At 38.9% G+C, this 27,163-nt stretch overlaps 1 protein-coding gene across 1 annotated transcript in view; it reads left to right on the forward strand.

The window, feature by feature from the left end:
• Window positions 1-27,163, forward strand: part of baz1a (bromodomain adjacent to zinc finger domain, 1A) — an 84,956-nt gene that overhangs the window by 3,312 nt on the left and 54,481 nt on the right. Inside the window, exons 3-10 of the mRNA XM_028822323.2 lie at window positions 2,668-2,946; window positions 14,907-15,062; window positions 18,537-18,638; window positions 21,821-21,908; window positions 25,133-25,270; window positions 26,062-26,170; window positions 26,263-26,429; window positions 26,945-27,040. Of these exons, the coding sequence (XP_028678156.2) occupies window positions 2,668-2,946; window positions 14,907-15,062; window positions 18,537-18,638; window positions 21,821-21,908; window positions 25,133-25,270; window positions 26,062-26,170; window positions 26,263-26,429; window positions 26,945-27,040 (1,135 nt within the window). The remainder of the gene's footprint in view (window positions 1-2,667; window positions 2,947-14,906; window positions 15,063-18,536; window positions 18,639-21,820; window positions 21,909-25,132; window positions 25,271-26,061; window positions 26,171-26,262; window positions 26,430-26,944; window positions 27,041-27,163) is intronic.

Here is a 27,163-nt window from a genome sequence, read left to right on the forward strand (position 1 = left end):
CAATGAGCACCCTTTGACATGCCCTTTGAATAGAAGTCATGTAACATGACATCAACTTAACCTCATTTTCATTAAACTTGAATCTGACTCAATTCTGGCTCAATTCTGTTCAGCTATGGGTTAGCCCAAGTAAGGTTTGTGGTGATGTGTAATGATTAATCAAGTTTATCTAATGATACGCTTTATAGTGTTAAGCCCAAATAACTCTCGGGATGGTCTTCTGCTGCCATCTAATAGATGAAATAATATCATGCTGTTAAAAAGTCATGAATATTTTTAAGGCATTCTGCCACTTTATCATAACTTTGTGGATCTTCCAGTGAAAAACAGAATGGCAAAGGAATAACTGCAATTTTAGAACAAACTGAATCATTGCTCAGTGTTGAGTTGTTGCAGATAACATTTCCAATGCCCCAGGAGCACAGGTGGGAAATGTCGGTCCTGGAGAGCCACAGTGGCTGCAGGTTTTTGTTCCAATCCTAATGAGAAGTCAATTATTACTGATGATTCATGCTTCATTTTAGTGATCTCGCTTGTTAAGGTTTCCCACCCTTAATTCCTCATTTCAATCTTAAACAGCTGCATTGAGTGTTTTTAATGGCTGCTTATTTAGTAATAAGATGTAAATGACAAAGCAGCCAGCACTTCTCCATCTAGTTTCCATTTACATCTGTGTGTGTTCATCATGCACTGTTTCATTTAATAGAAAAATGTGACAGACTTAACATGATACGTTTTAGGCTTCAATTCATTTGGATGACATTCATGGAAAGGGGAGAAATCTAGGATATAAGAACCTTACATTGCAGACAAACAAGCCATACAATTAAATAAGACCTGAGATTGGCAAGGATTGGTTTCTTATTAAGTAGATGGGTTGGAATGAAAACCTGTAGCCACTGCGGCTCTCTAGGACCGACACTGCCCACCCCTGCCCCAGCGTGGTGGCGTTATATACCCATCACCACCAATAAAGTTGTAACAGATGTATCCACCTCCAACATTTTTGTTATTTCCACTTTTCTACAAGAAGATGTTTATATCTTTGTTTACAGTTTAATTTTTTTTTTTTCCTAACAAAAAACTTTGTACTGTATAATTCTTTTGAAACTCATTTGAAAAGTGTAAATTTGGCAACCTATGTGTTATGTAATACATAAGGTAATAATGGAACAATTTAGCATCATTTAAATGTAGTGTGTATCATAAAATAAGTTTTAAGTCATGAGTTCCCTCTGGTGGCAATTTGTTTTGGACATGATCACATGCCCTTTGCAGTCCTTTAAAACAATCCTCTCCTTTTGTGTCTGTGTCGCTTAGAAAAATGCTTTTTGTAGTTTTAGTAAGGTTTATTTACATAAAGTGGTTCAATATGCCAATTATATTTACATAAGGCAGTTGGAATTTTTTAGTAGATTTCCAGCAATTTCTAGTGAAATTAATCATTCGCCTTTATGCTGACTCGGACATCATGCTTTCACAGTTAACATAAAATTTTGGCCAAGCATTTTTATTTTCTCCAACATCCATCTCAAGGATGTCAGTTTAAGGTAAACTGAAGAAGTCAGTATGTGGGGGGAAAAAAATAACTAGCCATTAAGAAAGCAGGTTTTTTATTTAAAAAAAAAAAAAACTTTTATATTACACACAGTTTTAAATTTTGACGGATCATGGACTGTGTTTATATTGTCCTGGCATACACTCCCCAAAGTTGTGAAAAGAATACGCCAGTTCAGAAAATGGGTGAATGAAGCTGTTCTGAGTTCACCAGGTTCCTGAATAAGCTTATTTTGTTTTGTCTTAGGTGCAGACCTAAAACTGCTTATTATCCTTGAAACGTTATATAATTAAATGGGACACACCAAGGTTTAGGTTTTCTTGATGTTTATATGTCGGTATAATGTTGAGTTTAAATTGCTGAAGTAGATTTTACCTTATTCTTGTGTCCATTTTTAACCAAGTTTGTAAAAAAAAAAAAAAAACCTGCAGTTGGTTTATGAGATGTAAAGAGAATAGCTTTCTCCTCAAATACATTTATGAATGCACGTGATTAACATATATGCGAGTAAGGATTTAAGTGTGCTCGGTATAAACATGTCAGTAATGAACCTATAAACCTAAATAATGCCAGTAATTAATCCATAAACTAAACTTGGAAATGTATCTTCTCCATAATTTTGGTTCTTATTAAGAACGAGAAGTACCTGTGACAAGACTGTTACTTACTAACCTTATTGTGTCATTGATATATCTCAAGGCTATGATCCAATTTATGGTGTGTACTTCTAAAAATGTGGCCTTGGTGAAAACGCATACAATACTGTCTTTATGTATATTTTTGACTTGAGGTTGGAATGTTCACAAATAGCTGCTATATATAATAATAAGTATACACAGCCATACTGTTCTGCTGAATCTTACCTAAGATTCGTAATACCTTTAACATTAATTTTGTATGATCTCTTTGAATCTTGCTTTACTATTGGAAAAATATGCTAATATTGTATAGCTAAGATGTTTGAATTGCAAGTAAGCAGATTTTTCCCTTTAAAATGATCTTTCTGTAAGCTATCTTTTTTTTTTTGTGTGTGTGTGTGCATTGTAAGCTTCTTTGTTTTGGATTTTTTTTTTTCTCCTAATTTATATTTTTGGTTCTTTCTTCCACAGTGAATTTTTTGAAAGGACTATCTTATGTAATAGCCTAGTATGGAGCTGTGCCGTCACTGGAAAGCCTGGCCTCACATACCAAGAAGCAGTTGACAGTGAAAAGCGAGCCAAGCAAAATCTACAAAATTTTCCTGAGCCTCTTATTTTACCCGTACTTTATCTAACAACGTTAACTCATCGTTCTCGGCTCCATGAAATCTGTGATGACGTGTTTGCCTATATGAAGGATCGCTTTTTTGTTGGAGAAACAGTGGATGTGACCAGTGGTAATGGATCCAGGTAGGCATCATTATTTTGTATAGAATCCTTTTCAGAGGGCAATTTGAGGACATACAGGGTTAGCTCTCATTTGATTTTTGGGATATGAAATTTCCATGTTTTGTTTTTTGTTTGTCTTTTTCTGCACATTGCCCCAATGCTTCAGGGAACAGTATTTAAAGGAAAACTATTTTATGAAGTCTATTGTGTAGCGGTTTTGAAAACTTTAAATGGTATAAATAACAGAATGGTAAGCTAGTGCATTAAAATATGTTTATCAGACTTCTGATTATTAAGTTGAGATTTTTAAAGACATTTGTGAGCTTAAGTTGAGTTGTACCATGCGTGTTTTTGTCTGTAATTTGCAAATGACTCTAAATTTGAAGAAAGCAGCAAAAAGAGTTAAGGGCAATGATAGTCTTCAAAACTGTGGATAGTTACAGTGCATCCGAAAAGTATTTACAGCACATCACTTTTTCCACATTTTGTTACGTTACAGCCTTATTCCAAAATGGATTAAATTCATTTTTTTCCACAGAATTCTACACACAACACCCCATAATGACAACGTGAAAAAAGTTTACTTGAGGTTTTTGCAAATTTATTAAAAATAAAAAAACTAAGAAAGCACATGTACATAAGTATTCACAGCCTTTGCCATGAAGCTCAGAATTGAGCTCAGGTGCATCCTGTTTCCCCTGATCATCCTTGAGATGTTTCTGCAGCTTCATTGGAGTCCACCTGTGGTAAATTCAGTTGACTGGACATGATTTGGAAAGGCACACACCTGTCTATATAAGGTCCCACAGTTGACAGCTCATGTCAGAGCACAAACCAAGCATTGAAGTCAAAGGAATTGTCTGTAGACCTCCGAGACAGAATTGTCTCGAGGCACAAATCTGGGGAAGGTTACAGAAAAATTTCTGCTGCTTTGAAGGTCCCAATGAGCACAGTGGCCTCCATCATCCGTAAGTGGAAGAAGTTCGAAACCACCAGGACTCTTCCTAGAGTTGGCCGGCCATCTAAACTGAGCGATCGGGGGAGAAGGGCCTTAGTCAGGGAGGTGACCAAGAACCCAATGGTCACTCTGTCAGAGCTCCAGAGGTCCTCTGTGGAGAGAGGAGAACCTTCCAGAAGGACAACCATCTCTGCAGCAATCCACCAATCAGGCCTGTATGGTAGAGTGGCCAGACGGAAGCCACTCCTTAGTAAAGGGCACATGGCAGCCTTCCTGGTGTTTTGCCAAAAGGCACCTGAAGGACTCTCAGACCATGAGAAAGAAAATTCTCTGGTCTGATGAGACAGATTGAACTCATTGGTGTGAATGCCAGGCGTCACATTTGGAGGAAACCAGGCACCGCTCATCACCAGGCCAATACCATCCCTACAGTGAAGCATGGTGGTGGCAGCATCATGCTGTGGGGATGTTTTTCAGCGGCAGGCACTGGGAGACTAGTCAGGATGAAGGGAAAGATGACTGCAGCAATGTACAGAGACATCCTGGATGAAAACCTGCTCCAGAGCACTCTTGACCTCAGACTGGGGCGACGGTTCATCTTTCAGCAGGATAACGACCCTAAGCACACAGCCAAGATATCAAAGGAGTGGCTTCAGGAAAACTCTGTGAATGTCCTTGTCTGGGCTCTGGCTGGGCCACTCTTGAATCAGATTGAACATCTCTGGAGAGATCTTAAAATGGCTGTGCACCGACGCTTCCCATCCAACCTGATGGAGCTTGAGAAGTGCTGCAAAGAGGAATGGGCAAAACTGGCCAAGGGTAGGTGTGCCAAGCTTGTGGCATCATATTCAAAAAGACTTGAGGCTGTAATTGCTGCCAAAGGTGCTTCGACAAAGTATTGAGCAAAGGCTGTGAATACTTGTGATTTCTCGGTTTTTTTTTATTTTTAATAAATTTGCAAAAAACAAGTAAACTTTTTTCACGTTGTCATTATGGGGTGTTGTGTGTAGAATTCTGAGGGGAAAAAATTGAATTTAATCCATTTTGGAGTAAGGCTGTAACAACAAAATGTGGAAAAAGTGATGCGCTGTGAATACTTTCCGGATGCACTGTACATAGAGAAAAAAAAACGGGTTAATATGTAAATACAAGGCTTTAGTTTCGAGGGAATATTGCCCTGTAGGTGGCAGCCTCTGCAAGGATCTGTGGATTCTTGTCGCAACATTCACATTGTTGCACATTGCCTAGTTCAGGGGTGTCCAACTCCAGTCCTGGTGGGTCACAGGTGCTGCAGGTTTTCTTTCTAACCATTTTCCTAATCAGTGACCAGTCTTCACTGCTAAATAACTCCATTTCCCTTCACTTTAATAGCCCTGCTTTTAAGGATTCAGGCCTCTGAATTGATTCGTTTCTTCTTTTTAAGTGGCAGCCAAACAGAAATGAGATGTGAAACGAGCCAACAAATGACCAGCTAAACTGGAACATCAAACTCCAGCCAATTTCACTCCAACCAGTTTCTTAATGAGAAGCCAATTCTTGCTGTTAAAGCCATTATTGAATATCATGATTTGTTGCTGCTCTCACTCTGCAACAGCAGACTGTTGATTTTCTGTTTTTTTTTTCTAAGACCACCATCAAGATGTTTTGGTGACCTGAGCAGATCAACATGACAGACCTTTTTTATTTTCAGGCTAGCTGGTCATGTGGTGGCTTGTTTTGTGTCTCATTGTTTGGCTGCTAATTAAGGAAGAAGAAACAATTAAGGGGTCTGAGTCATGTCAAGTTAAATCAGCAGCAAAAAGGGCTCACCAATTATTAGTAGATAATTTGGAATTTGTTATATCATTACAGAAGGACTTGGGTAGCAGACAGGCTTGGGCAGATTTGTGGCAAATGAAATTTAATGTCAGTAAATGTAAAGTATTACACATAGGAAGTAAAAATGTTAGGTTTGAATACACAATGGGCTGACTGAAAATCGAGAGTCCACCTTATGAGAAGGATTTAGGAGTCATAGTGACTCTAAGCTATCGACTTCCAAACAGTGTTCAGAAGCCATTAACAAGGCTAACAGAATGTCAGGTTATATAGCATGGTCTGTGGAGTACAAGTCATAGGAGGTTCTGCTCAACCTTTATAATGCACTGCTGAGGTCTCATCTTGAGTACTGTGTGCAGTTTTGGTCTCCAGGCTACAAAAAGGACATAGCAGCGCTAGAAAAGTTGCAGAGAAGAGCGACTAGACTGATTCCAGGGCTACAGGGGTTGAATTATGAAGAAAGATTAAAAGAACTGAGCCTTTACAGTTTAAGCAAAAGAAGATTAAGAGGTGACATGATTGAAGTGTTTAAAATAATGAAGGGAATTAGTCCAGTGGACCGAGACTGTTATTTTAAAATGAGTTCATCAAGAACACGGGGGCACAGTTGGAAACTTGTTAAGGAATTTTGCACAAACATTAGGAAGTTTTTCTTTACACGAAGAACGATAGACACTTTGAATAAGATACCATGTAGTGTGGTAGACAGTAGGACGTTCGGGACTTTCAAAACTCGACTTTGTTTTTTTGGAAGAAACAAGTGGATAGGACTGGCGAGTTTGTTGGGCTGAAAGGCCTTTTCTCGTCTAGAGTGTTCTAATGTTCTAATTAAGAAGATGGTTACAATGAAAACCTGCAGCCTACCAGGAATAGAGTTGGACACCCCTGACCTATATGGTTAAAAATGCGAATGTTGGATTATATTGTAAAAACTGAAACACAAGTCAAGGGACATTATGCTTGAACTATATGTTGCACTAGTGGGAATGCATCTGGAGTACCATGTGCAGATCTGGTCACTCCACTCCACATAAAGGACCAGGAGCAGTACAGAGAAAAATTGGCCCGTGGACAAAGAGTATGCTGTACTTTGACATGTTAAGGATATTAAATCATCTTAGTCTTGAACAGAGAAAGCAGTGTGGAGACCTAATCCTGGCCTTCAGAACCCTCAAAGGCATGGACAAAACCAATCCAGATTATATAGTGATTCATCTGGAAATTAGCAGGAAGGTCTTTAAATACTAAAGCTGGTATTACCCCAAAGTACTTTTCTTGATAATTGATTTAATATGCAATATTTATGGTTTTCATTGTAATGTACAAACCTTTAGGAGGTTTCCATCAGTAAGCCAGTGCTGCTGTTCAAGTAACGGCTGGGATTTGACCTTCTAATTCCCTTCATAATTTTAAGCACTTATTCCATGTTGCCTCCATTTGCTTAAACAAACAATCTTTCCTCGTAACTTGTACCTGGCAGCCCTTCAGTTATACTAGTTTGCTGTTCTATGGACTTTCTCTAGCTTTGCTAAATCTGTTTCTGTAATATGGAGAACAAAATCGCACACAGTACTTGTGATGAGGCCTTACTTATGTGTTACAGCTTAAGTATAACCTCCCTTGACATGTATCCCACACATGGAGGCTATATTACCAAATATACTATTGGCCACCTTAATGGCTTCTTTACCCTGTCTAGGTGTAAGTAGGAAGTCATAGTGTACTCTTCACATGGTTCTCGTCAAATTTTTATCCTTACTTGTGTACTGCAATCTCGATTCTAACATTTTTATTACTTATGTTTAGCTATGTTTCACCTGAAAAGCAAATTCACCCAAGCCTTTGTTCTGTACAAGTCCCCTATATAATTATTCTGTTAATTTCCGTTAGTTCTAGATTTATCTGCCATCCCACATAATTTTAGTATTATCTTTAAACTTTAACCCCGTTTCCAAAGAGGTAGGGGTAGAACGTAAATTTCAAACAAAACGGAAGACAGTGATTTGTAAATGCTAGTTTACTCCTATTTCATTGTAAACGGTACAAAGACATGTGAAGTGTTTGCAAAGATGTTTATTTTAGTAAATATGCACTCATTTTAAATGTGAAACAACATGCTGCAAAAAAGTTGGTACAAGGGTGTCTTTACCGCTGTGTTACATCACCTATCCTTTTAATAATAATCAGTAATTGTTTGGGACTTGAAAATGCCAATTGTAGTGATGTTGAAAGTAGTCTACCCCATTTCTCCCCCCCGTTGAATATAGAACATAAACTACTCAATAGTCCTGGGTCTTAATTTTGCCCTTCATAATGCATCATGCCCTGCGATGGGCTGGCGTCCTGCCCAGGGTTTGTTTCCTGCCTTGCGGCCAGTGTTGGCAGGGATTGGCTCCAGCAGACCCCCATGACCGTGTAATTAGGATTTAGCGGGTTGGAAAATGACTGACTGACATAATGCACCATGCTTTCAATGAAATGCTGGTCTAGACTGCAGATGGGCCAGTCTAGCTACACTCTCGGACTGTGAAGCTATGCTGTTGAAATACACTCTGAATGCAGCTTTCCATTGTCTTGTTGAATTAAGCAAAGAAGTCCCTGGAAAAAGAGCAGATGGCATCATATTTTGTTTCAAAGTGTTCTTTAGTGTTAATGGTGCCTTCATGGATGTAGTAGTTTCCCGTGTCATAGCCAGTAACACTCCTTAAACCCCCCACCCCACCCCCAGTACCACGTCAGAAGCTATCTTTCAAACTTGCCTTTGTTAGCAGTTGAGATGATCCTTGTTTTTCTCTTTGCTCCGACAAACACTATGACTATGTTCTCCAAAAACAGTTTGAAATTTGGCCTTTTCGGACCACAGCATACATTTTCACTTTACCTCAGTCCATTTCAGTTGAGATTTAGCCTAAAGAAGTTACCAGCAGTTCTGAGTGATATTGTTATAAAGAGTTGCTTGGCATTAGCTTGCATTTTTAGATGCTGTGATGAACTGTGGTTCATGAGAGTGGTTTTCCCATGTACTCCTGAGCCCAAATGATTAAGTTCAGTACACAAGAATGTTGGTTTTGTCTACACAGCTCTGTCTGAGGGCTTGAAGATCACAGCATTCAGTCCTGGTTTGCATCCTTTGTGCACACTGACTTTCCATGGATTATCTGAATCTTAATATTTTTAATGGCTTTATCATTTGCATTTAGATGGACAGTTAAGAAACATTTCTCAAAAGTTTTTTCACACCGCTTAGCACAAAGTGGCAAGCCTCACCCTATTCTTGCTTATTAATGACAGTCTTTCAGTAGAGAAGCTCAAATTGAATGGCTGCCAATCCAAATCATTCAAGTTTCACTATAATAAATTCAGTTGATGATAGTTTTAACCAACTCTGCTTTTCTAAGTGGTAATATATTTGCAGTGTGATTTTATTATGGTAGCTGAGGGAGGGCACATCTTTTTGCTACAGACTTCCTGTATAGTGTACAGTAAGGTTGACTTTACCACAGAGAGAGAGAATTGCAATATTAGCCTTTACATTAAAGAAAGTGTTGTCCTGTGCAATCGGACAAAAAAAAAAAAATCACTTTAAAAGGACAAAATTTTAAAAAAAGACTTAATTAAAACAAACACAGCTTGTTGGAGTTTGGGTGCTGAGTGAGCTTGTGTTAAGTACAGCAGCTCACACTTTCAATTAGAAAAGAAGAGAATGAAGAATTTGAAATTAGCAAACAGGGTTGTTAGCTTAACTGCAAAATGTGTCTGATTTACTTGTACACTTGTTAAGCATCTTAGCCTTATCTTCTTGATAAACGTTTTGATTTTGTGGCTTTAAGGGTTTTTTTTTTTTTGTTTCCCTGTTTTCATTGTTTGCTTTTGTCTGTGTCATACAGTATCAGTTATATATTATAGTACCACATAATTTAAAATTGTAAACTGTATTTATAATTACACCTCAAAAGGTAGGAATGTTTAGGGGGAAAAAATAGTCAAATGTATATTTTAACAGTAAAAAGTTATAGTGCAATTAATGATTATTCATGCGCTTGTTGGCTTTTTTCATTTACATTTAAGCAGTACAGTAATCCCTCCTCGATCACGGGGGTTGCGTTCCAGAACCCCCGCGAAAGATGAAAATCCACAAAGTAAAAACCATATGTTCATATGGTTATTTTTATATATTTTAAGGCCTTATAAACTCTCCCACACTCTTATAAACATTTCCCGCACAGTTATACAGCATAAACCCTTTGTATTATCTTAGATATTAGGTAAGATTCGTTGAAATTATGTATGTAAACACACTGTTAAACCTAAATATTACTTTAAAGATAGAGTGTCTCTGATATCACATGTTACAGCTATTATGATAGACAGGCCACCAGCAATAAATACGCACAATGCAAGAAAAATTGTATACAGTAAAATGTGTGTACAGTGACACTAAACATACATACATGTACTCCGTACTGTACGTAGAAAATTAATTATGGTTACTCACCAACAATGATACAACGACTTGTCCGATAATGATGGGTTTAATTTTACTGCACAACAAAAGAGAGCGTTACAGCTCTTCTAAAGGAGCCTCTTCAGGCGACTGTGTAGCACCGCAGTTGTTGTTCTTCTGGCAGTCTTCAATCCAAATCCCTAAAGCAAATTCCTTCCGGACTACCACCTTATTACATCCACTTACAACTCGTTTTGCACCCTGGTTAAAGGACACTGCGGCTGTAGATCTTATATGCTTTTCCTCCTTTTTAAATAAAAAAAGAATCTTGGACTCATTGATGCCGTAATGGCGTCCTACAGTGGTGTAGCTGTTCTCTTCCTTCAACATATCCGAAACTTTACCTTTTCAGCAATCGTTAGCATCTTCCGTTGGTGCTTGGGCACGGCCCCTGAAGCAGGAGCAGATTGATTTGGAGCCATAACGAAGGACTTGACTATGCACAAAGATAAACACAAAAGAGGACAAAAGTTAACTCTTTACACAGCGAAACACGTTGATGCTGAACGAGCGAGACAAGACTTCCTGGTTAACGCAGCGGAATCGAATTCGGCGCTCCATCGCTGAGCCAATCAGCACACAGAAACTTAACTGCGTGCTCTGATTGGGTAGCTTCTCAGCCATCCGCCAATAGCATCCCTTGTATGAAATCAACTGGGCAAACCAACTGCGGAAGCATGTACCAGAAATAAAAAGACCCATTGTCCGCAGAAATCTGCGAATTAATAGACATCTTAGGCAGTTTGTCACATGGAATAACCTTCGTACTTCCGGGAGAAAAAAAAAAAAAGCAAATAGACTGACGTGTTTCTTGAGAGAGCTGTTTCATTTTGGCCGTTTTTGAACCCAGAACTGAACTTAGGAACGGCAGTACCTTGCAATACAAGTGAACAGGATAACAGGTGTCCGTGGTGCTCACACAATTGGAGTGGTTTCTATAATAACCCATTAGCGTGTGAACATGACTATCCATATTACTAACCGAGAATGCTAAACCGGATGATGGACGCAGGCACATCCGGCAATGGGCCGTAGCTGCAAAAAGACGTACTGCGCAGGCGCAAAAAGAGTCCGCGAGAGTCGGCTGAGGAGCCGAGAAAGGCGGACAAAAGAGGGTGAGAGAGGCGGATAAGGGGCCGCGAGAGGCGGACAAGACCACAGAAAAAAGGAGTGAGCACAGGAAAAATGGAGAAATGAGGCGCAACGAGCACCGAAAAAAGGAAAAGGCACATAAAAAAGTAGTCAAACGCAGGCAAAGCACGAAACACATTGCACACGAAACTAGACCCAAAAAAAAAAAAAAAGAGGCTCACGCACAACAGCAAGGCAAGTAAAGGCACCGGACGGGACAAACACCAAGAGGGGGATTCAACAAGCCCATGGAACACAAAAAAAAGAACACAAAACCACCCCACAGACCCTACAAGCAAGGGACGGGACACACACAAAGAGGGGGATTCAACAAGACACAGGAACACAAAAAGAAAGAAGACGCTCGCGCGACAACAATCCTCAACAACCCCCCCCCCCCCCACACACACACACACACACACACACATCCATAAGAAGTGACACCCAAAGCCACATATTCTAAAGTGAACATCAACACCTTCACACTAGACAGCATAGGTGTCAGCATTGGTGGATCTCCTTACAATAAAGCACTATTAACCGTTCAACTGCAGAAAAAGAAACATATTAACAGTGACTGCGATCCTCCTTATTACTTATCCATATTTCGCATGCTGAGAAAGAAACAAGTCATGAATACACGGTCACGGGTACAAAACGAAAAGGAAAGGATAACAGGAACAAACACACGAACACGAAAGAAACAACAAAATAGACGGCTATGCAGCATAGGTGGATCTCATTACAATAAGGCACTATTAACCGTTCAACTGCAGAAAAGGCTCCATATTAACAGTGAGTGCAATACTCCTTATTACTTATCCATATTTCTAAAAGAAAAAATGTCTCGACTCCAAAAACGCAAAGCTCAACTAAAGCTTCTAACTAACGATGTACCTAAAAGTAAAAACTTTATGAACTGCATTAGATCCTACAATAGTTCATTTGCTTTTAGTAAATATCAGGCCACCAAAAGGCAATGGCCCATACTGCTTTCGCATATGTGCACAAATACTGCATCGCATTGGAACAGTGCACCCTGAAACAAATCAACAACGCAAATATGCACAAATCTACATCCTAGATCCACATGACGCAAACTATCAATCAAAGTGCTGCATCGCAACAGGCACGGATTCAAAACGAAACACCTCCCGTCTCAGACATACGTTAATGGCAGCGAAGGCTACAACGGGCTTCTCACACAGCACAGGCAAATCGATTACAGCTCCAAAACAACACGTCCCAAATACTACACATGCAACAACGCGCCTCTCAAACGGCACAAGCAAAACATACACCAGGAAAATTCATTCGGATTAATGAATGTCATTTGCAATCATTGTCATTCAGTTCACTTCCCTGAAGAAACAACTGGCAATACAAGTAATACATTTACACGTTGTTGTCAAAACGGTCAAATTGGACTGCCTTCTTTACATTCATATACTGAATATCTACAGAAGCTTATAACTGACGATGTACCTGAAAGTGAAATCTTTATCAACTACATTAGATCCTACAAATCGGTATCCACTATGAACATTAACGGTGGCACTGCACGTGACATCCGTCTTGAAAAAATTTTGTTTATTGATGAATGTTCAATGGCATGAAGTCACTTACTCAACACCATTCATAAACTTCTACAAACGTTTATGAATAATAATATTCGATTTGGAGGAAAGGTACTTTTATGAGGAGGAGATTTTAGACGGTGATTAGCTATTCTTCCAGATGCCATGCACTCGGCTATTGTTCAGTGCACCTTAAAATACGCAGACAATTGGCATTGCTTTCAAAAGATACAGTTAGTAAAAAAGATACGATGTCCAGAACCAGATCATAACAATTGCTTATTACAACTGAGAGATGGTACACTCACCAATACAGATGGACTTCAGCCACATATTATTACAATTCCTCAAGCCTTTATCTGCGACGACTTAGTTACAGAGAGATTTGGAACAGCAATCTCATTAGACCAAATGCCCCTTTTAACACAACGCACTATATTATGTCCAAAAAATATTAATGTGGAAAACATAAATACCCAAGTCATTCCATTACTTCCTGGAGAGACACAACTCTTTCTAAGCTCTGACAAACTTGACTCTGATCACAACAATAACCATCTTAAATGACCTTACAAGTTCTGAGCTGGAATTACCTTTTACACTTAAACGGCGTGTACAAAGAAATTTTCAAATAAACCTTTACACTGTGCCACACACTTTGTTTGCTTTCTATTTGCATCATCTACACCGTCACACTATTCTATATCTCATTCATACATCACGCTCTTTGTCATTCCCAACACCAGGGGTTGGCGAGCAGGGGGCGGAGCCCCCTAGTTTAAGAATAATCTAAGGGAGTTTAAAATTAGGACACTGAAGGAATGGTGGCTGAAAAATGTGAATAATAAATTACTATGTTGACTTAAAGCACACAACATACAAGGTATAAAGCATTTCATCACCTCCAACGTGAACCATCCGGCTACTTTTTAGTACCCTAACCTTTTGAATTTTATGTTTAAAAGCTGTAGCGATGCTTTTGACTTTTTTCTTATCATTAAGGAAGTTAGAAACATTGAGTAACATTAAACTATACACAAAATAGGTTAAATTTTTATTAATGGAGAATAGTACAACACATTGGGGAAAATAGTGGGGAGGGAGGCAAAGATAGTGGCTGAACTTGATATACCTGTAAACCCTTCCTATAGATAGTGGCTGAACTTGATATACCTGTAAACCCTTCCTATGGCACCTGCTCTGTCAGACAGCACATTTCTAGCCATTGGAAAAAGGGGTGAGCTCCTGATACATTTAGAAATAGGAAACTGCCGCCATATCTAGCCATGCAAAGTGACATGCTTCAGTGATGAAATCAGTCAGTCATTGACATACCGTCCAAGCAGATGTCGTATTTCACCTGTCAATGCTTGTTAACACTCTGTGGCTCACATATTTGACAGCAGGTGTTCACCTCTCTGTTGAACCATTTAACGTACAGTTTTGTGTTCTCTCTAACTTACTCTCTCGCTCATGCTGCCAATTCCAAGCAAACCAGGCAAAAGACGCAGCTGCTATCTTTACTCGTTTGCATTGACTCGCCAATCAGGTTGAACACCAGCGTAGTCTATACTTGGATTACCTTTTGACATAGTAATAAACTAACAATAAAATTATATTTCCTCTTCTATTTTGCATGCACAATTTGTGTTAGCAAATTTTTCCCTAATTTTCAGCCTACTTGTATAAAACGGTTTTCTCTAAATCCATACCAGAACATTTTCACCCAGTTTTCCAGGTCAACCAGTATATCGCCTACTACTTTATATCTTGACCAGTTGAAATAATTCTCTCTCTCCTTTGTGTTTTTTTTTTTAATTTTTTTTTCTGTTACTAATTGTAAACAATTCTTCCAGGTAGGAATAATTATACCTGTTGAAAACCTTTCCAGTCTATCATTCACATGATGGTGTATACAGCTTAGAATTTTCCAAGTGGAAGTAAGCATGTTTTTTGTTTTTATTTTTGTCCCCCCCCTTCTCCATGTGTTAAGACAATCATGCAAAATCCTCGAAGTAATTTCTCCAATTCAAAATGGTATGGTAAATGGGCACAGCAAATTGAAGACGGAGGGTGATGCCATTGTTATTAGTGATAGCAGTGATGAAGAAGAAATCCCCAAAATTGCCAGGACTCTTGCAATTAATGGGTAAGTGATGATGATCGTGTCAAAATTCTTTCACATTTGATACTGTCAGTTGTACTCTTATGCACTAGGGTAAGCTTGTGTCATGGTTTCCCTTGGATTGCTCTAAAATATTGAAAGCTTTGTGAACTTGACCACCTGTGCATGTGACAAATGAGTGGTAGAATTCTAATGGTGTTTTGTCCTTTTATGTTTGTCACACTTCCAAAATAAAAAACAAAAGTCATGTAGTGTTTAACATATCCTTGCTTATCGGGATCAGATAACTCTTTAATGAATGATCCTTTGGATGGGTGTCCAGGTTCACTGTATGATATTATGTCAACAAGAAGTCAGGCTGGTTCTTCACCCTGTGGCATGTGAATGCACCCTGTATGACACACTTCATGAACAGGTTAACTTCATTTGGAATCTATTATGATGAATAGGAAATACAAAGGATTATTGCCAAGCCAAAAACAAAGTTTTTTTTTTTTTTTTTTTTTTTGGTGAAGCTGGATGAGATGGTGAATTTAATTTACTAGCAAAGCAAATGAGCAACATAGCAGAGAAGATGTCTGAAGCGCTATATAAATGTAATGAATTATTGTTCTTTTGTGAAAACACAAGTGGCAGTATACTCAGGAAAGACTTGATTGAGTGCAGTCCTTCAGAACATCCCTAGTGGTCCTATATAGAAATTTTGCTGTGACGATCCTTTCACAAATGTGTATTCATCATTGCTATATTGCATGTATGCAAGAACAGAGATGACTGATGAGATGAATATGCAAGTGTAATGGAACAGGAGGAATATGAATGCCAAGTTAAGAGAGAGACCTGTGGCCTCATGTATAAATGATGCATACGCCCGTTTCCACGCTTGCTTCGAGATGTAGAAAGCCTGAACTTGGCGTAAAGCCATGCACGATTTCATGGCTGGGACCCCTCTTGCGATTGTACCGAAAGTAATTGCATGTCGTTTACAAATTTAATTCACTTGATTGTAATCATTCTGTAACAATATATTGGTGCATGGAGCACACAGCAAGATGGCCTCTCAGTGGTTTCTGAGGCAGAAGTTTGTGCACAACCAGTGCCCGAAGACGTACTCGGAACAGCAGCATCATCATCACTGGCCGACAATCGAACGGGGGTCAGTTTTTGTAATATTGTCTGAAACGGAATAAAGAGACGGTGGGTTGCAACTTGCCTTTTCATGTCGACTGATATCTGACCACTTCTTTATTCTTTTGAACTTTTGAGTGTCTCTGCCACACTTTTGTTGCATATACCACTGCGCAAGCCAACAAATAGTACGTTTTTCCTTGCATCCACTTCGCTTTCCCTGAAATTCTTCTTCACCCCCCCCCCCCCCCCCCATGCTTTTGCAATTGTGTTTTAACAAAGCACTGAAGAAAGGGGGCTATTTATATTGATTTACATATTAAAATATGCAAAATTTTGGGACCTGTCAGGTGGGGCTGTAGGTACATGCTCGTGCATTAAATTTCATGGTCGTTGGGATTTCTAAAGGGGAAGTGCATGGAACTTGGTGCACGCACAGATGTTTGCATTTGGATTTTTTTGTGTGTACATACATTTTCACTTTTGTCCGTATGGCATGTTTTAGTGTGACTTATACGCACAATGTTATATATGAGGCCCCTGGTAAGTGATAGGTGTTGTGCTAAGGAGAAACAGACTAAGGTAGTTTGAGCATGTGGCGCAAATGAGACTGAGGCGCCCTGATGTGAAAGTGGGGTGAATGAGGATAAGACTTAAGAAGACTTAGTCAGAGGGTATGTCAGATGATATGAAGAAAATAGGCTTCTCCCCACAGTATGCCCAGGACTGGGGGGGGGGGGGTGGGGGGATTGGGATTGGGGCAACTAGCTAACCTGAGAAAAATAGCCATTAATTTGGAGATTATAGTAGGTTACAAATACATTTGCTATTGAGTGTTGCTGCCCAAAACCATAGATGCTAGATGCATTGTACATTACTGTTCAAGAGCATTGTGTGACTTTACAGAATCTTCCAAATTCACCATTCAGAACTGGTTTGCAGGACAACGTCCTGTTTTCCATACTTGGTTGTCCGCCAGTCCATGAAAACCGGTTTGCTGCACTAGTAGTGTCCTCACAGGTGGCGCAGTGGTAGTGCTGCAGCTTTGCAGTAAGGAGACTGTGGAAGATTGTGGGTTCGCTTCCCGGTTCCTCCCTGTGTGGATAGTGCTTTGAGTACTGAGAAAAGCGCTATATAAATGTAATGAATTATTAGTATAAGTAGACCAGTACATCACTGGTGATGTGTTTTTATGCATATTGGCAATGTCTTTGACCAGTTTATAGCTAATTTAGTGCTTTACACTGTGGCAAATTTTAGTTGCTCTGCGTGCAAAAAAATGTAGCCAAGATAAACTGTGAAACGCACAATTCTAGCCTATCTGCAAGTTTCATTGTATACATATAGGAGCTGCATGAACTTGATGCAGAAGAAGCTAAGGTACCAGTAGTCCTATATGATCTAAAACATTTGTGACAAGGTGGACCCCAATTGGCACCATTGGGGGCCTGTCATTAATATTATCTACAAGCATGTAAGCTACATTTCTCTGGACAACCAAATACTGGATCTTATCATTTCTCTATCGGTCATCTTCTGATATAAATGGGGGCACCATCATATTTTTTTCTTTTTACATATTATATTAATAAAGCATGGAATTTGTAGTGATTGGTGCAGTCATGTCTGATCGCAATGCTGCTCACCAAGGGTTACAGTGTATGCAATGACAAACAATTTTGCTTGCAGAGGCCTGAAGTAAAATTCAAGCCTAAAGGAGAGTCCGTGTGTTTCTAATAGTGATGTACCAAAGTGAAAACGTTGGACCAAATTCCGCAAACCCTACCAGCCATTCAACATTTGTTTGTGCCATTGCATAAGACCTAAATTAAAGCACTTTCACTAGTTTGTTTTTCTTTGAAACTGAGTGATTAAAGTACAGTTTGGTGAAAATCCTTTTGCTACTGAAGGCACCGTTTTAACTAAGAGGACTTTATGTATATTTAATATATAAATTTTATAATACCTCTGTTAAAGAAGTAGATGTGTTCCAGACCTTCGGTTTATATTATAAGACACTTTGTTATGGTGGGTGGATGTACATTAGAATGTGGATATTGCTTGCAGTGAGCAATGCCAAGTGAGTATTCAGGTGTGAAATTTGAAGTGTTCTTTGTTGAAATAAATTGATCTTTTCTAACCTAATCAATGAAGTGTGTAATAGTATTATGGAGTAATAGTATGTAAGAGCATGTTTGAAAGTAGTATCTGTCCCAAAGTGAGTTTGTTAACCTTGTGCAGGTTTTTGATCCTGTAGTCAGGACTAGTTGGATATTTTCACAATGTGGCCAGATTTACTTTTACAATTCTTTTTTTTAGACCATGACTCTTTATTTTGCCTTTTTTGTTTTTTTCTTTTTTTCCTAACAGGAAAAAGAAAACCTTAATCAGCCCTTCATTATTTAAGTACAGAGTGCGTCCAGTTAAACTAGACGATTATGAACCACTGATAGTCCAGGCTGGCCAAATCAGGTAATTTTTGAAAATATTGACACTTTTGTGGGTTGGGAGTATTGGGTGTGGGAGACTAGTAGCCATAGCTCCACAATGAATTAATGGACAGGTATAGGGGGACTCCATCTATGTTAATGAGCTTTAAGACATTTTTTTTCCCCACTTCTGTTTTAACAAATCTGAGTCATTGTGTACTCCACATAAGCAATTTCTACAATTACTGTATTAGTTGTTTTTGGGGCACTCCATGTAATGCTAACCCTGAGAACTGTCAGACTGATTTACTTGCCGTGTAAAATGTTGCTTATGCTGCAGTAAAATTATTCATCATTGGAGTACTTCCAGACAGTTCAAGGAATAAAACTAACCTTTCAGTTTCAGGATGATTCGGGCCTCACTTTAATGTAGTGAATCAACCTGCAGAAAATTTCTAACTGAATTCTTTCCCTGCATACCATAAAAAAGCCATAAAAATTACACATTGTAACAAGTGAATATTTGCTTCTGTTTCTTTTATTAAACACGTTCATATTGTTTTGATTTTGGCAAACCAAAATATTATGGGCGGAGTGGTGGCTCTGAGGCTAAGGATCTGCGCTGGTATCCCGAAGGATGCCGGTTTGAATCCCCGTCACTACCAAAAGAGATCCTTCTTAACCTGTAATTGCTCCAGGGGCGCTGTACAATGGCTGACCCTGCGCTCAGACCCCAAGGGGTATGTGAAAACTAACAAATTCCTAATACAGGAAATTGTATAAGGCGAAATAAAGAACCAAAAAAAAAAATTCATAGCTTATTTTTATGAATGTTTACTAAATGCATTATGCTGAAATCTAAAGCTTTTATTTACTGTGTTTAAATGTGCAAATTTGACATTTTAAATTTTCCCTACAAGAACAATTACGTTTTCCCACAAGTGGTGAACAAAAGTATATTGATTTCAATATTATGGATACAATTTCAAAGAGATAATTGTTTAAATATAAATGTTTATATAGTACTAGCTGTGTAAGCCCGGGCTCCTAGAAAACATAGTTTCTGGCACTTCAATGAATCAATCGCATCAGTTGTGTATTAGTGGCTAACCAAGGTTCTCTTTCCTCTGCGGTTTTGCTTTGTCGACGTGCTCGCCTCCATTGTCAATCACCGGCTAAGTGAGTTTGTCTCCTCTGAGGTTTTGTTTTGCCGACATGCTTGCCTCGCTTGTGTATTAGCAGCTAAGCGAGTTTCTCTTTTTCTCGGCATTTTCACATTGGCGACCGTCTATCTTTGAGTTTCATGCTGTAGCCTCGCGCTTCCGGGCTGGACAGACTCACACACGCATAGATGTTTATGTATAAGATAGACCAAATACATAATCTGTAAAAGTGAAAAGGTTCAAATGGCCAAAGGAAAGCTTGAATAGTGGATAGCAGATTTTTGGCTGATTCCAAATGTTTGCCCATTTTTACCTTGTGGTTTGTTTTTTGTTTGCCAGTTTCAGGCAGGGTTTTTTTCTTTGAAACTCTGCTCCTAAAGCAAGTATCCCAGAGTTAAAATGGGCAAAATGACTCTGACATAGGGCAGTGAGCTTTTTAGATAATTTCAAACATTTATCCATTTTAACCTTATTCTCTTTTATTTGCTACTTTCAGATATGGCTTTTTCTTTGTAACTCTGCCACTAAAGTTAACATCCTTGAAGTCCTCTCTTCTCTTTTGGAGATGCCACTTGTATTTGGTGTGTACTTTTTAAAGAAGCAGCTCCCTTTTGCTTGTGTAGCATCTCTTTCTCAAACTACATACACTGATGTTCTTATCTTCTCATGCAGTTATTCATCAGGGTGTTCTGCTTCTTTTTCTTTCCTCAGTAAATACAGTTTGCTATTTTCTTTCAAGACAGTAATGTGCAGTTTAAACTCTTCAGGTTACTCCATGCAACAGTTTGCCAAAACACTGAATTTCTCTAAAGAACAACAGACTGACATGTTTCTTGAGGAAAGCCGTTACATTTTGCCCATATTCAAATGCAGAATTGACCTTTTAGAATGCCAGTACCTTGCAATTCAAGGTTAGACTGTTGACATGCTTTATTGAACTGAATAACGGATTTTCAGTTGTGCTAAAAGTGAAAGGTTTCTCTGATAACCAGTTAGCATTTAAACATGATTAAGGATAATCCAAGACGGTTTGGCATTAGGACCCAGCAGTAGTGGCTGCTGAAAAATGGGGCTTTGTGTGAGTAGGTGAATAATAATCAGTCATTTCAATCAGTAATAGCCATTTGCAACATTTGTAATGTGTTGCTTATATTTTTTTAATTTTATTTAGCAAAGCAAAATTTTTATTAAACACAGAATTTTGGGTCATTATGGACTTTTGAATGTTAGTCTGCGTGTAGTCAATATTAAAGTTTGACTTTAGTTCCCTAGCCAGCATCAGTGGGTCTGATGCTTTTCTTTTCAAAGAATCTAAAACTGAGATATCACCTGACTAATATTCTGCCTCATGTATCAGAAAAAAATGCTACCCTGTCTTCATAATCAGGGATTGATAAAGAATTTATTTGTACTAAATGTACACTTGTATTTAAAGTGCTAAACTTGTTTAGTGGCTTGCTACGCACAGTATATATTCTACCTGAAATGATTGTATATTTATCATGGGGAACAGAAGAATTATTTTTGTGGGAAAGTACTTTTGCCCTGAAGACTAAAGGGTCATTTTATTATGTTGTTAAGCTTGTTTACTAGATGGTGATTGTGCTTTATTACTATTCTGGATTTTTTTTCCCTATTTAAAACAAATGTATTTGAACATTTCACAAATTTAGGTTGTTTACTATCTGGTGGTATTTAACTCTGAGAAGTTAGTTTTACAATGCGAGAATGTTATTCAGAGTATCAATATTATGTTGAAAATGTCCTGAAATATAGTAATGTTCATTAGCTTCAATGTTTGCTTCAGGTGATGTACTTTGCAGTGTAACTGTCTGTCCACACTGAAAGATTCTGTGACATATCATTGAATGGTCAGATTTCAGTGCGGACTGTTTCAGGGTATGTGTGTTATTGAATCTCGTGAAACATTCATAGCACAAGCTTGACTTGTACTTGGCTGGTGGTTGGAGTCTTTCTGCACAAGGCAAATATTTGCTCTTTTTTTGTGTTGCATGTTTCATTTATTGTCTTTTAACACTGACTTTTTTCTTTTCTTTTAAAGTCGTAGGAAAAATGTGTTTTCACGGGACCGGTTAAAGCTTTTACTGAAACAACATTGTGAGTTTCAGAGTGGCGTTATCAAAGTAAAGGTAGAGTATAATCTTGATTTGCATTGATTTTAAAAAGCCTTATATTGTATGTTCTCCACAGGTTACTGCCACCCTTTCCAGTTGGGAGAGTTTACGGACATTGAATTATTCAGTTGTCATTTAAAATTGCAAAAATGTTTCTTTACAGACTTCAGTCAAAAAGCACTAAGCATACAGGTGCATCTCAATAAATTAGAATATCATCAAAGTCAATTTATTTCAGTAATTCAATTCAAAAACTGAAACTCGTACATTATTAGATTCATTACACATAGTCTCATATATTTCAAGCGTTTTTTTTTTTTTCTTTTCATTTTTCTGATTATGGCTTACTGAATTTTGGGTTTTCATTACCTGTATCTCAAAAAATTAGAATATTGTAAAAAAGTTCAATATTGTAGACTCGTGGTGTCCCAGTCCACTCGGCTAACTAACCAAAAACACCTGCAGAGGTGTCCTGAGCCTTTAAATGGTATCTCAGTCTGGTTCAGTAGGCCACACAATCCATGAGGAAGACTGCTGACTTGACAGTTGTCCAGAAGACTGTCATTGACACCCTCCATCCACAAGGAGGCTAAGCCACCAAAGGTCATTGCTAAAGACGCTGGCTGTATCCAAGCAGATTAATGGAAAGTCGAGGGGCAGAAAAGGTGCACAAGCAACAGGGATCAGCGCAGCGTTGAGAGGATTGTGAAGCACAGCCCATTCAAGAATTTGGGGGAGATTCCCAATGAGTGGACTACGGCTGGAGTCGGTGCTTCAAGAGCCACCACACACAGACATGTGTATCCGGGACGTGGGCTACAACTGTCACAGCCTTTCTTGTGTCAAGCCACTCCTGAACCAGAGACGTCAGAAGCGTCTTACCTGGGCTAAGGAGAAAATGGACTGGACTGTCGCTCAGTGGCCCAAAATCCTCTTTTCAGATGACAGTCAATTGTCCATTTCATTTGGAAATCAAGGTCCAGAGAGTCTGGAGGAAGAGTGGAGAGAGACACAGAATCCAAGTTGCTTGAGGTCCAGTGTGAAGTTTTAAGTTTCCATCGTCAGTGATGATTTAGGAAGCCATGTCATCTGCTGGTGTTAGTCCACTGTGTTTTATCAAGTCCAAAGTCAGTGTCGCCGTCTACCAGGACGTTTTGGAGCACTTCATGCTTCCCTCTGCTGACAAGCTTTATGGAGATACTGATTTCATTTTCTAGCAGGACTTGGCACCTGCCCACACTGCCAAAAGTACCAATACCTGGTTTAATGACCATGGTGTGTATCACTGTGCTCGATTAGCCAGCAAACTCACCTGACCTAAACCCCATAGAGAAGTCAAGAGGGAGATGAGAACAGCAGAGCCAACAATGCAGACAAGCTGAAGGCCGCAATCAAAGCATCCTGGGCTTCCATAACACCTTGGCAGTGACACAGGCTGATCGCCTCCATGCCGCATTGATGCAGTAATTCATGCAAAAGGAGTCCTGACCAAGTATTGAGTGCCTACATGGAGATATTTTTCAGTAGGCAAACCCATACAAATCTTTTTTTTATTGCTCTTATTTAATCTACTTTTCTGAGATACTGAATTTTGAGTTTTCATTACCTGTAGGTCATAATCAGCAAAATATTCTAATTTATTCAGATGCACCTGTGCCACATATGACTTTGCTGTATTTGACATTCCCTTCGCTCATCATCTGCTTGTCCCACCTAGGGTTCATGGGCAAAATGCCAAGCTGTAGAGAGACTTTAACAAGTGTGTCCAGGGGGGTTATATTTCCGAATTCTAAGCAATTCTGGTGTTTTAGGGTGGTCATCTGGTGGCATGTAGCTTGAGAACGACTTTTAAATCAAAGCGCATCCAGTGGGCAAACTCACTACACCTCCATGCTGCCCCAAGTGGCTCCTCTTGATCTGCTAAAGTGGTAGTTCTACTCTGTGGTCATCCTGTGTTATTGATCACAAATTTGGAAGCTTTGTATGAGCATCATATTTTTTTCCCCCCCACTATATTTTTGGGTAATTCTTCTGGTCACTGCTCACTGCTTGTGACCATATGTAGATAGAGGACATTTTTTGCTGAGAATTTAAGCACTTTCTTTACCACCATAGTCTAGTGCAGCTTTTATAAAACTACCCCTATAAAACTTTCACCTTGAACCTGAAATAAAATTGTCACTTTTTGCCTTATCAAATCTTACTGTCTTTTGGCTAGACCATGACTTTAGATTGGTGCTGCTAATTCTCATTCCAGGCCTATCACACTGATATGAATTGCACAAGTGCATGTTGGAAATCAGTATAATGCTAAGATGAAGAGCTCTGCAAACAGCAATATAGTCTTCAGGTCACCGCAAAGAATATTCTGCCAGCTTTGCCAATTTTGGTAGCTCTCTATTATAATAAAGTCTTGGGTCGAGACATGATCTTCTCAGAAGACACTTGGACGTTACTCGAGACAAGGCAGTGAGACAAAAGGACAGCTGCTGTACAGGCTTTTAAATGATCGACGCACAACAAGCCGAACACACACTCGGCAGCAGCAAGCGAGCAGCTGATCTGTCCACATCTCCTTAGCGTGCATTCAGCCCCCTCTTCACAACGCGAGCGGCAGAGATGCGAAATGGCTGGCGCGTATTGTACCCCATGGGTGGGCAAGCAAAGTGAGCCGGGGGCAAAGCCCCCTAGTCTTTAATAAAAACATCACTGGGGGAAGAAATATAGTGAGGTGTATATATAGATCAGGGCAAGAGAATTAAACCCTTTCTGTATCCTTGAGTGTTCTCCTCAGTAGAGTGGCCTCAAAAATTATGAAATGAAAGATGTTTGAAACTACCAGTAGTCTTCCTAGAGTCTTCCTGGCCAAAGTTAGCATGGAGATGACTAAGAATCCAATGGTCACTCTGTCAGAGCTTCAGAAGTCCTGTGCTGAGATAGGAGAACCTATTGGAAGGATAACCATCTCAGAAGCACTCCATGAATCATATGGAAGCCACTCTATTCTGGTGAGACAGAAATGGAACTGTTGGGCAGAACTCCAGGCACAATGTCTTTGTTGTTACTGTCTGTACCTCATTTTATGGGCAGCCACATGAAGATGTTTGCGTTTACACTGAAGGGTGGCTACTGCTTCCCTCAAGGTACAATAATATGGTACATAACATAAATTAAACCTCTGTAAATGAAATAATTTGTTTTGTCATGTTAAAGTCTTGTTTTATTTCTGACTTGTACAGGCAGCTGCAATTGGAAAGTACAAGTTATTAGACCAAAATTTCTTTTGCCTTTTCCCTGATGAGCCCCCCACCTTCGAGTGCAGTGTTAAAATCAAAAGCAAAGCAAAGGCAGCTAAGAGACCACTGTCTGCTATGCACGTAAGTTTAGCGTACTTGGTGAGAAAGTTCAGTTTTATTTTTTGTTGTTTTGTTCTTTTCTCTGCAGTTCTATATGAAATAACTGAATCTAAAGTGAGGCAAAGGCCATGTCCACTCTGTTACGTATTCAATTAAAAGAAAGTGTCATTAAATGCAAATGATCTCTGTCCACACTATCATTTTCATGTTTATGAAAGTTTCTCCACTCACATTAAAATGATTGAAGGCACATATGACTTGGGCATTCATCTAAACTGGGCATGCGAGTATCAGCCTTTAAGGCATGTTAATGCCACCAGCCAGAGGATTTATTGCAAAACTTTTTACAGCATTCAAACTTCACAAAATACAATTTAGATGGCTAAACATAAGCATCACAACAAGCATTATGGATGTCTTCTGTGAAGAGTTGACCAATTGGAATATGACATGCTGTATTAAGCAGGATACAATCTGGGAAGGACCATGTAATGAGCGTTAACCAATCGGAGCATGATTAGTGTCTGTTTGGATAGGTGAAAACAAGAAGATTTCAAACTGCTGATCCTGTATTTTCAGAAGTGTACGGCTCTGGACAGCATTTTCAAAAGTCTCCATTTTTGGGGGTTAAAAATGCTGGGGCAGTGTGGACAAATGGCAAAACAGAGACTGTCTTTTTTTGAATGAAAACGTAATATTGTGGACATATCCTAAGAATACAATCAAAGCAGTTGTGATGAATGGCACAACCTCTCGCCTCTCCTGTAAAGAATGGTCTGTGACAATAAATTTGTTTGTACCTTTTATTATAGTCGGATTGTGCTGAAAATGGGGGAAATGCTGCACAGCATAAAAACAAAGAGAGAGCTAATAGAGAGATTGAGAAGATACAGAAGCAAAGGGAGGAAATGCGATCTCTGGGTAAGAATTTTATCAGGTGATGCATTTATTACTTTGTTGTTTGCTAGTCTCCTATTCTGATTTGTGTATGTGTGTATATATCAATTTTTAAGCAATAGAAAAAGCAAAGCTGAAAAAAGAGAAAGCTGATGCTTTTGAAGCAAAGAAGCGAGAGAAGGAGGACAAGGAAAAAAAGAGGGAGGAGCTGAAGAAGTTGGTGGAAGTTGAAAGGTTGAAAAAAAAGGAAGAAAAGGAAAGACTAAAAGTTGAGAAGGAAAAGGTAAGTTGCTCAAATGGAGTGAGAACAGTGAAAACTTTGTAGCACAAGTTAACACTATTTTCTGTCTTTTTAGCATTGATAGGAACAAAATATACATGGCAATGACATTTAGAGTGATATTATTTAGGTGCATTTACAGTATGCCATGTTTTTGTAAACCTAAGCAGAACATGGCAGTGTATTGCTGTGCCATCTTCAACTGATGATAATGTCAGGTTTTCTGTATGAGAGGAGACAATTCAGTTTAGCTAGGTGGTAATCGGGTCGTCCCAGTATCTCATACATCATTTTTTCTTCCGTCATCACTTCAACAGAATGAGCTGATGTTGGCCTCAGAAGTGAAGCCTGACGGGCATATAAGACAAAGCCTGATTCTTGGGTCAGGAAAGAGTGTTCATTGTTTCAACAAGGCCACATCTATGGCAGTTTTTTTCCTCCTATGATTAAATGGTGGAGGGTTCAGTTAGTAGTGTTTTTTTATATTTTCCTCAACTATACTTTTGATCTCCTTGCAGGAAAGAGAGAAATTGCGGGAGGAGAAGCGAAAGTATGCAGAGTATTTAAAACAATGGAGCAAACGTCGTGAAGATATGGAATGTGATGATCTGAAGGTATACACTGCTTGCTTTTAAAACACTCTGAAATTTTTAAAGTGATTTCTGTTTGTTTAATTTGGTATGATGTTTCTCATGTAGATTTTCCTACTGTAGACACTGATTTCACATAATAGCTAA

The sequence above is a fragment of the Erpetoichthys calabaricus genome, chromosome 16, assembly GCF_900747795.2.
Source record: "Erpetoichthys calabaricus chromosome 16, fErpCal1.3, whole genome shotgun sequence".
Lineage (NCBI taxonomy): Eukaryota > Metazoa > Chordata > Cladistia > Polypteriformes > Polypteridae > Erpetoichthys > Erpetoichthys calabaricus.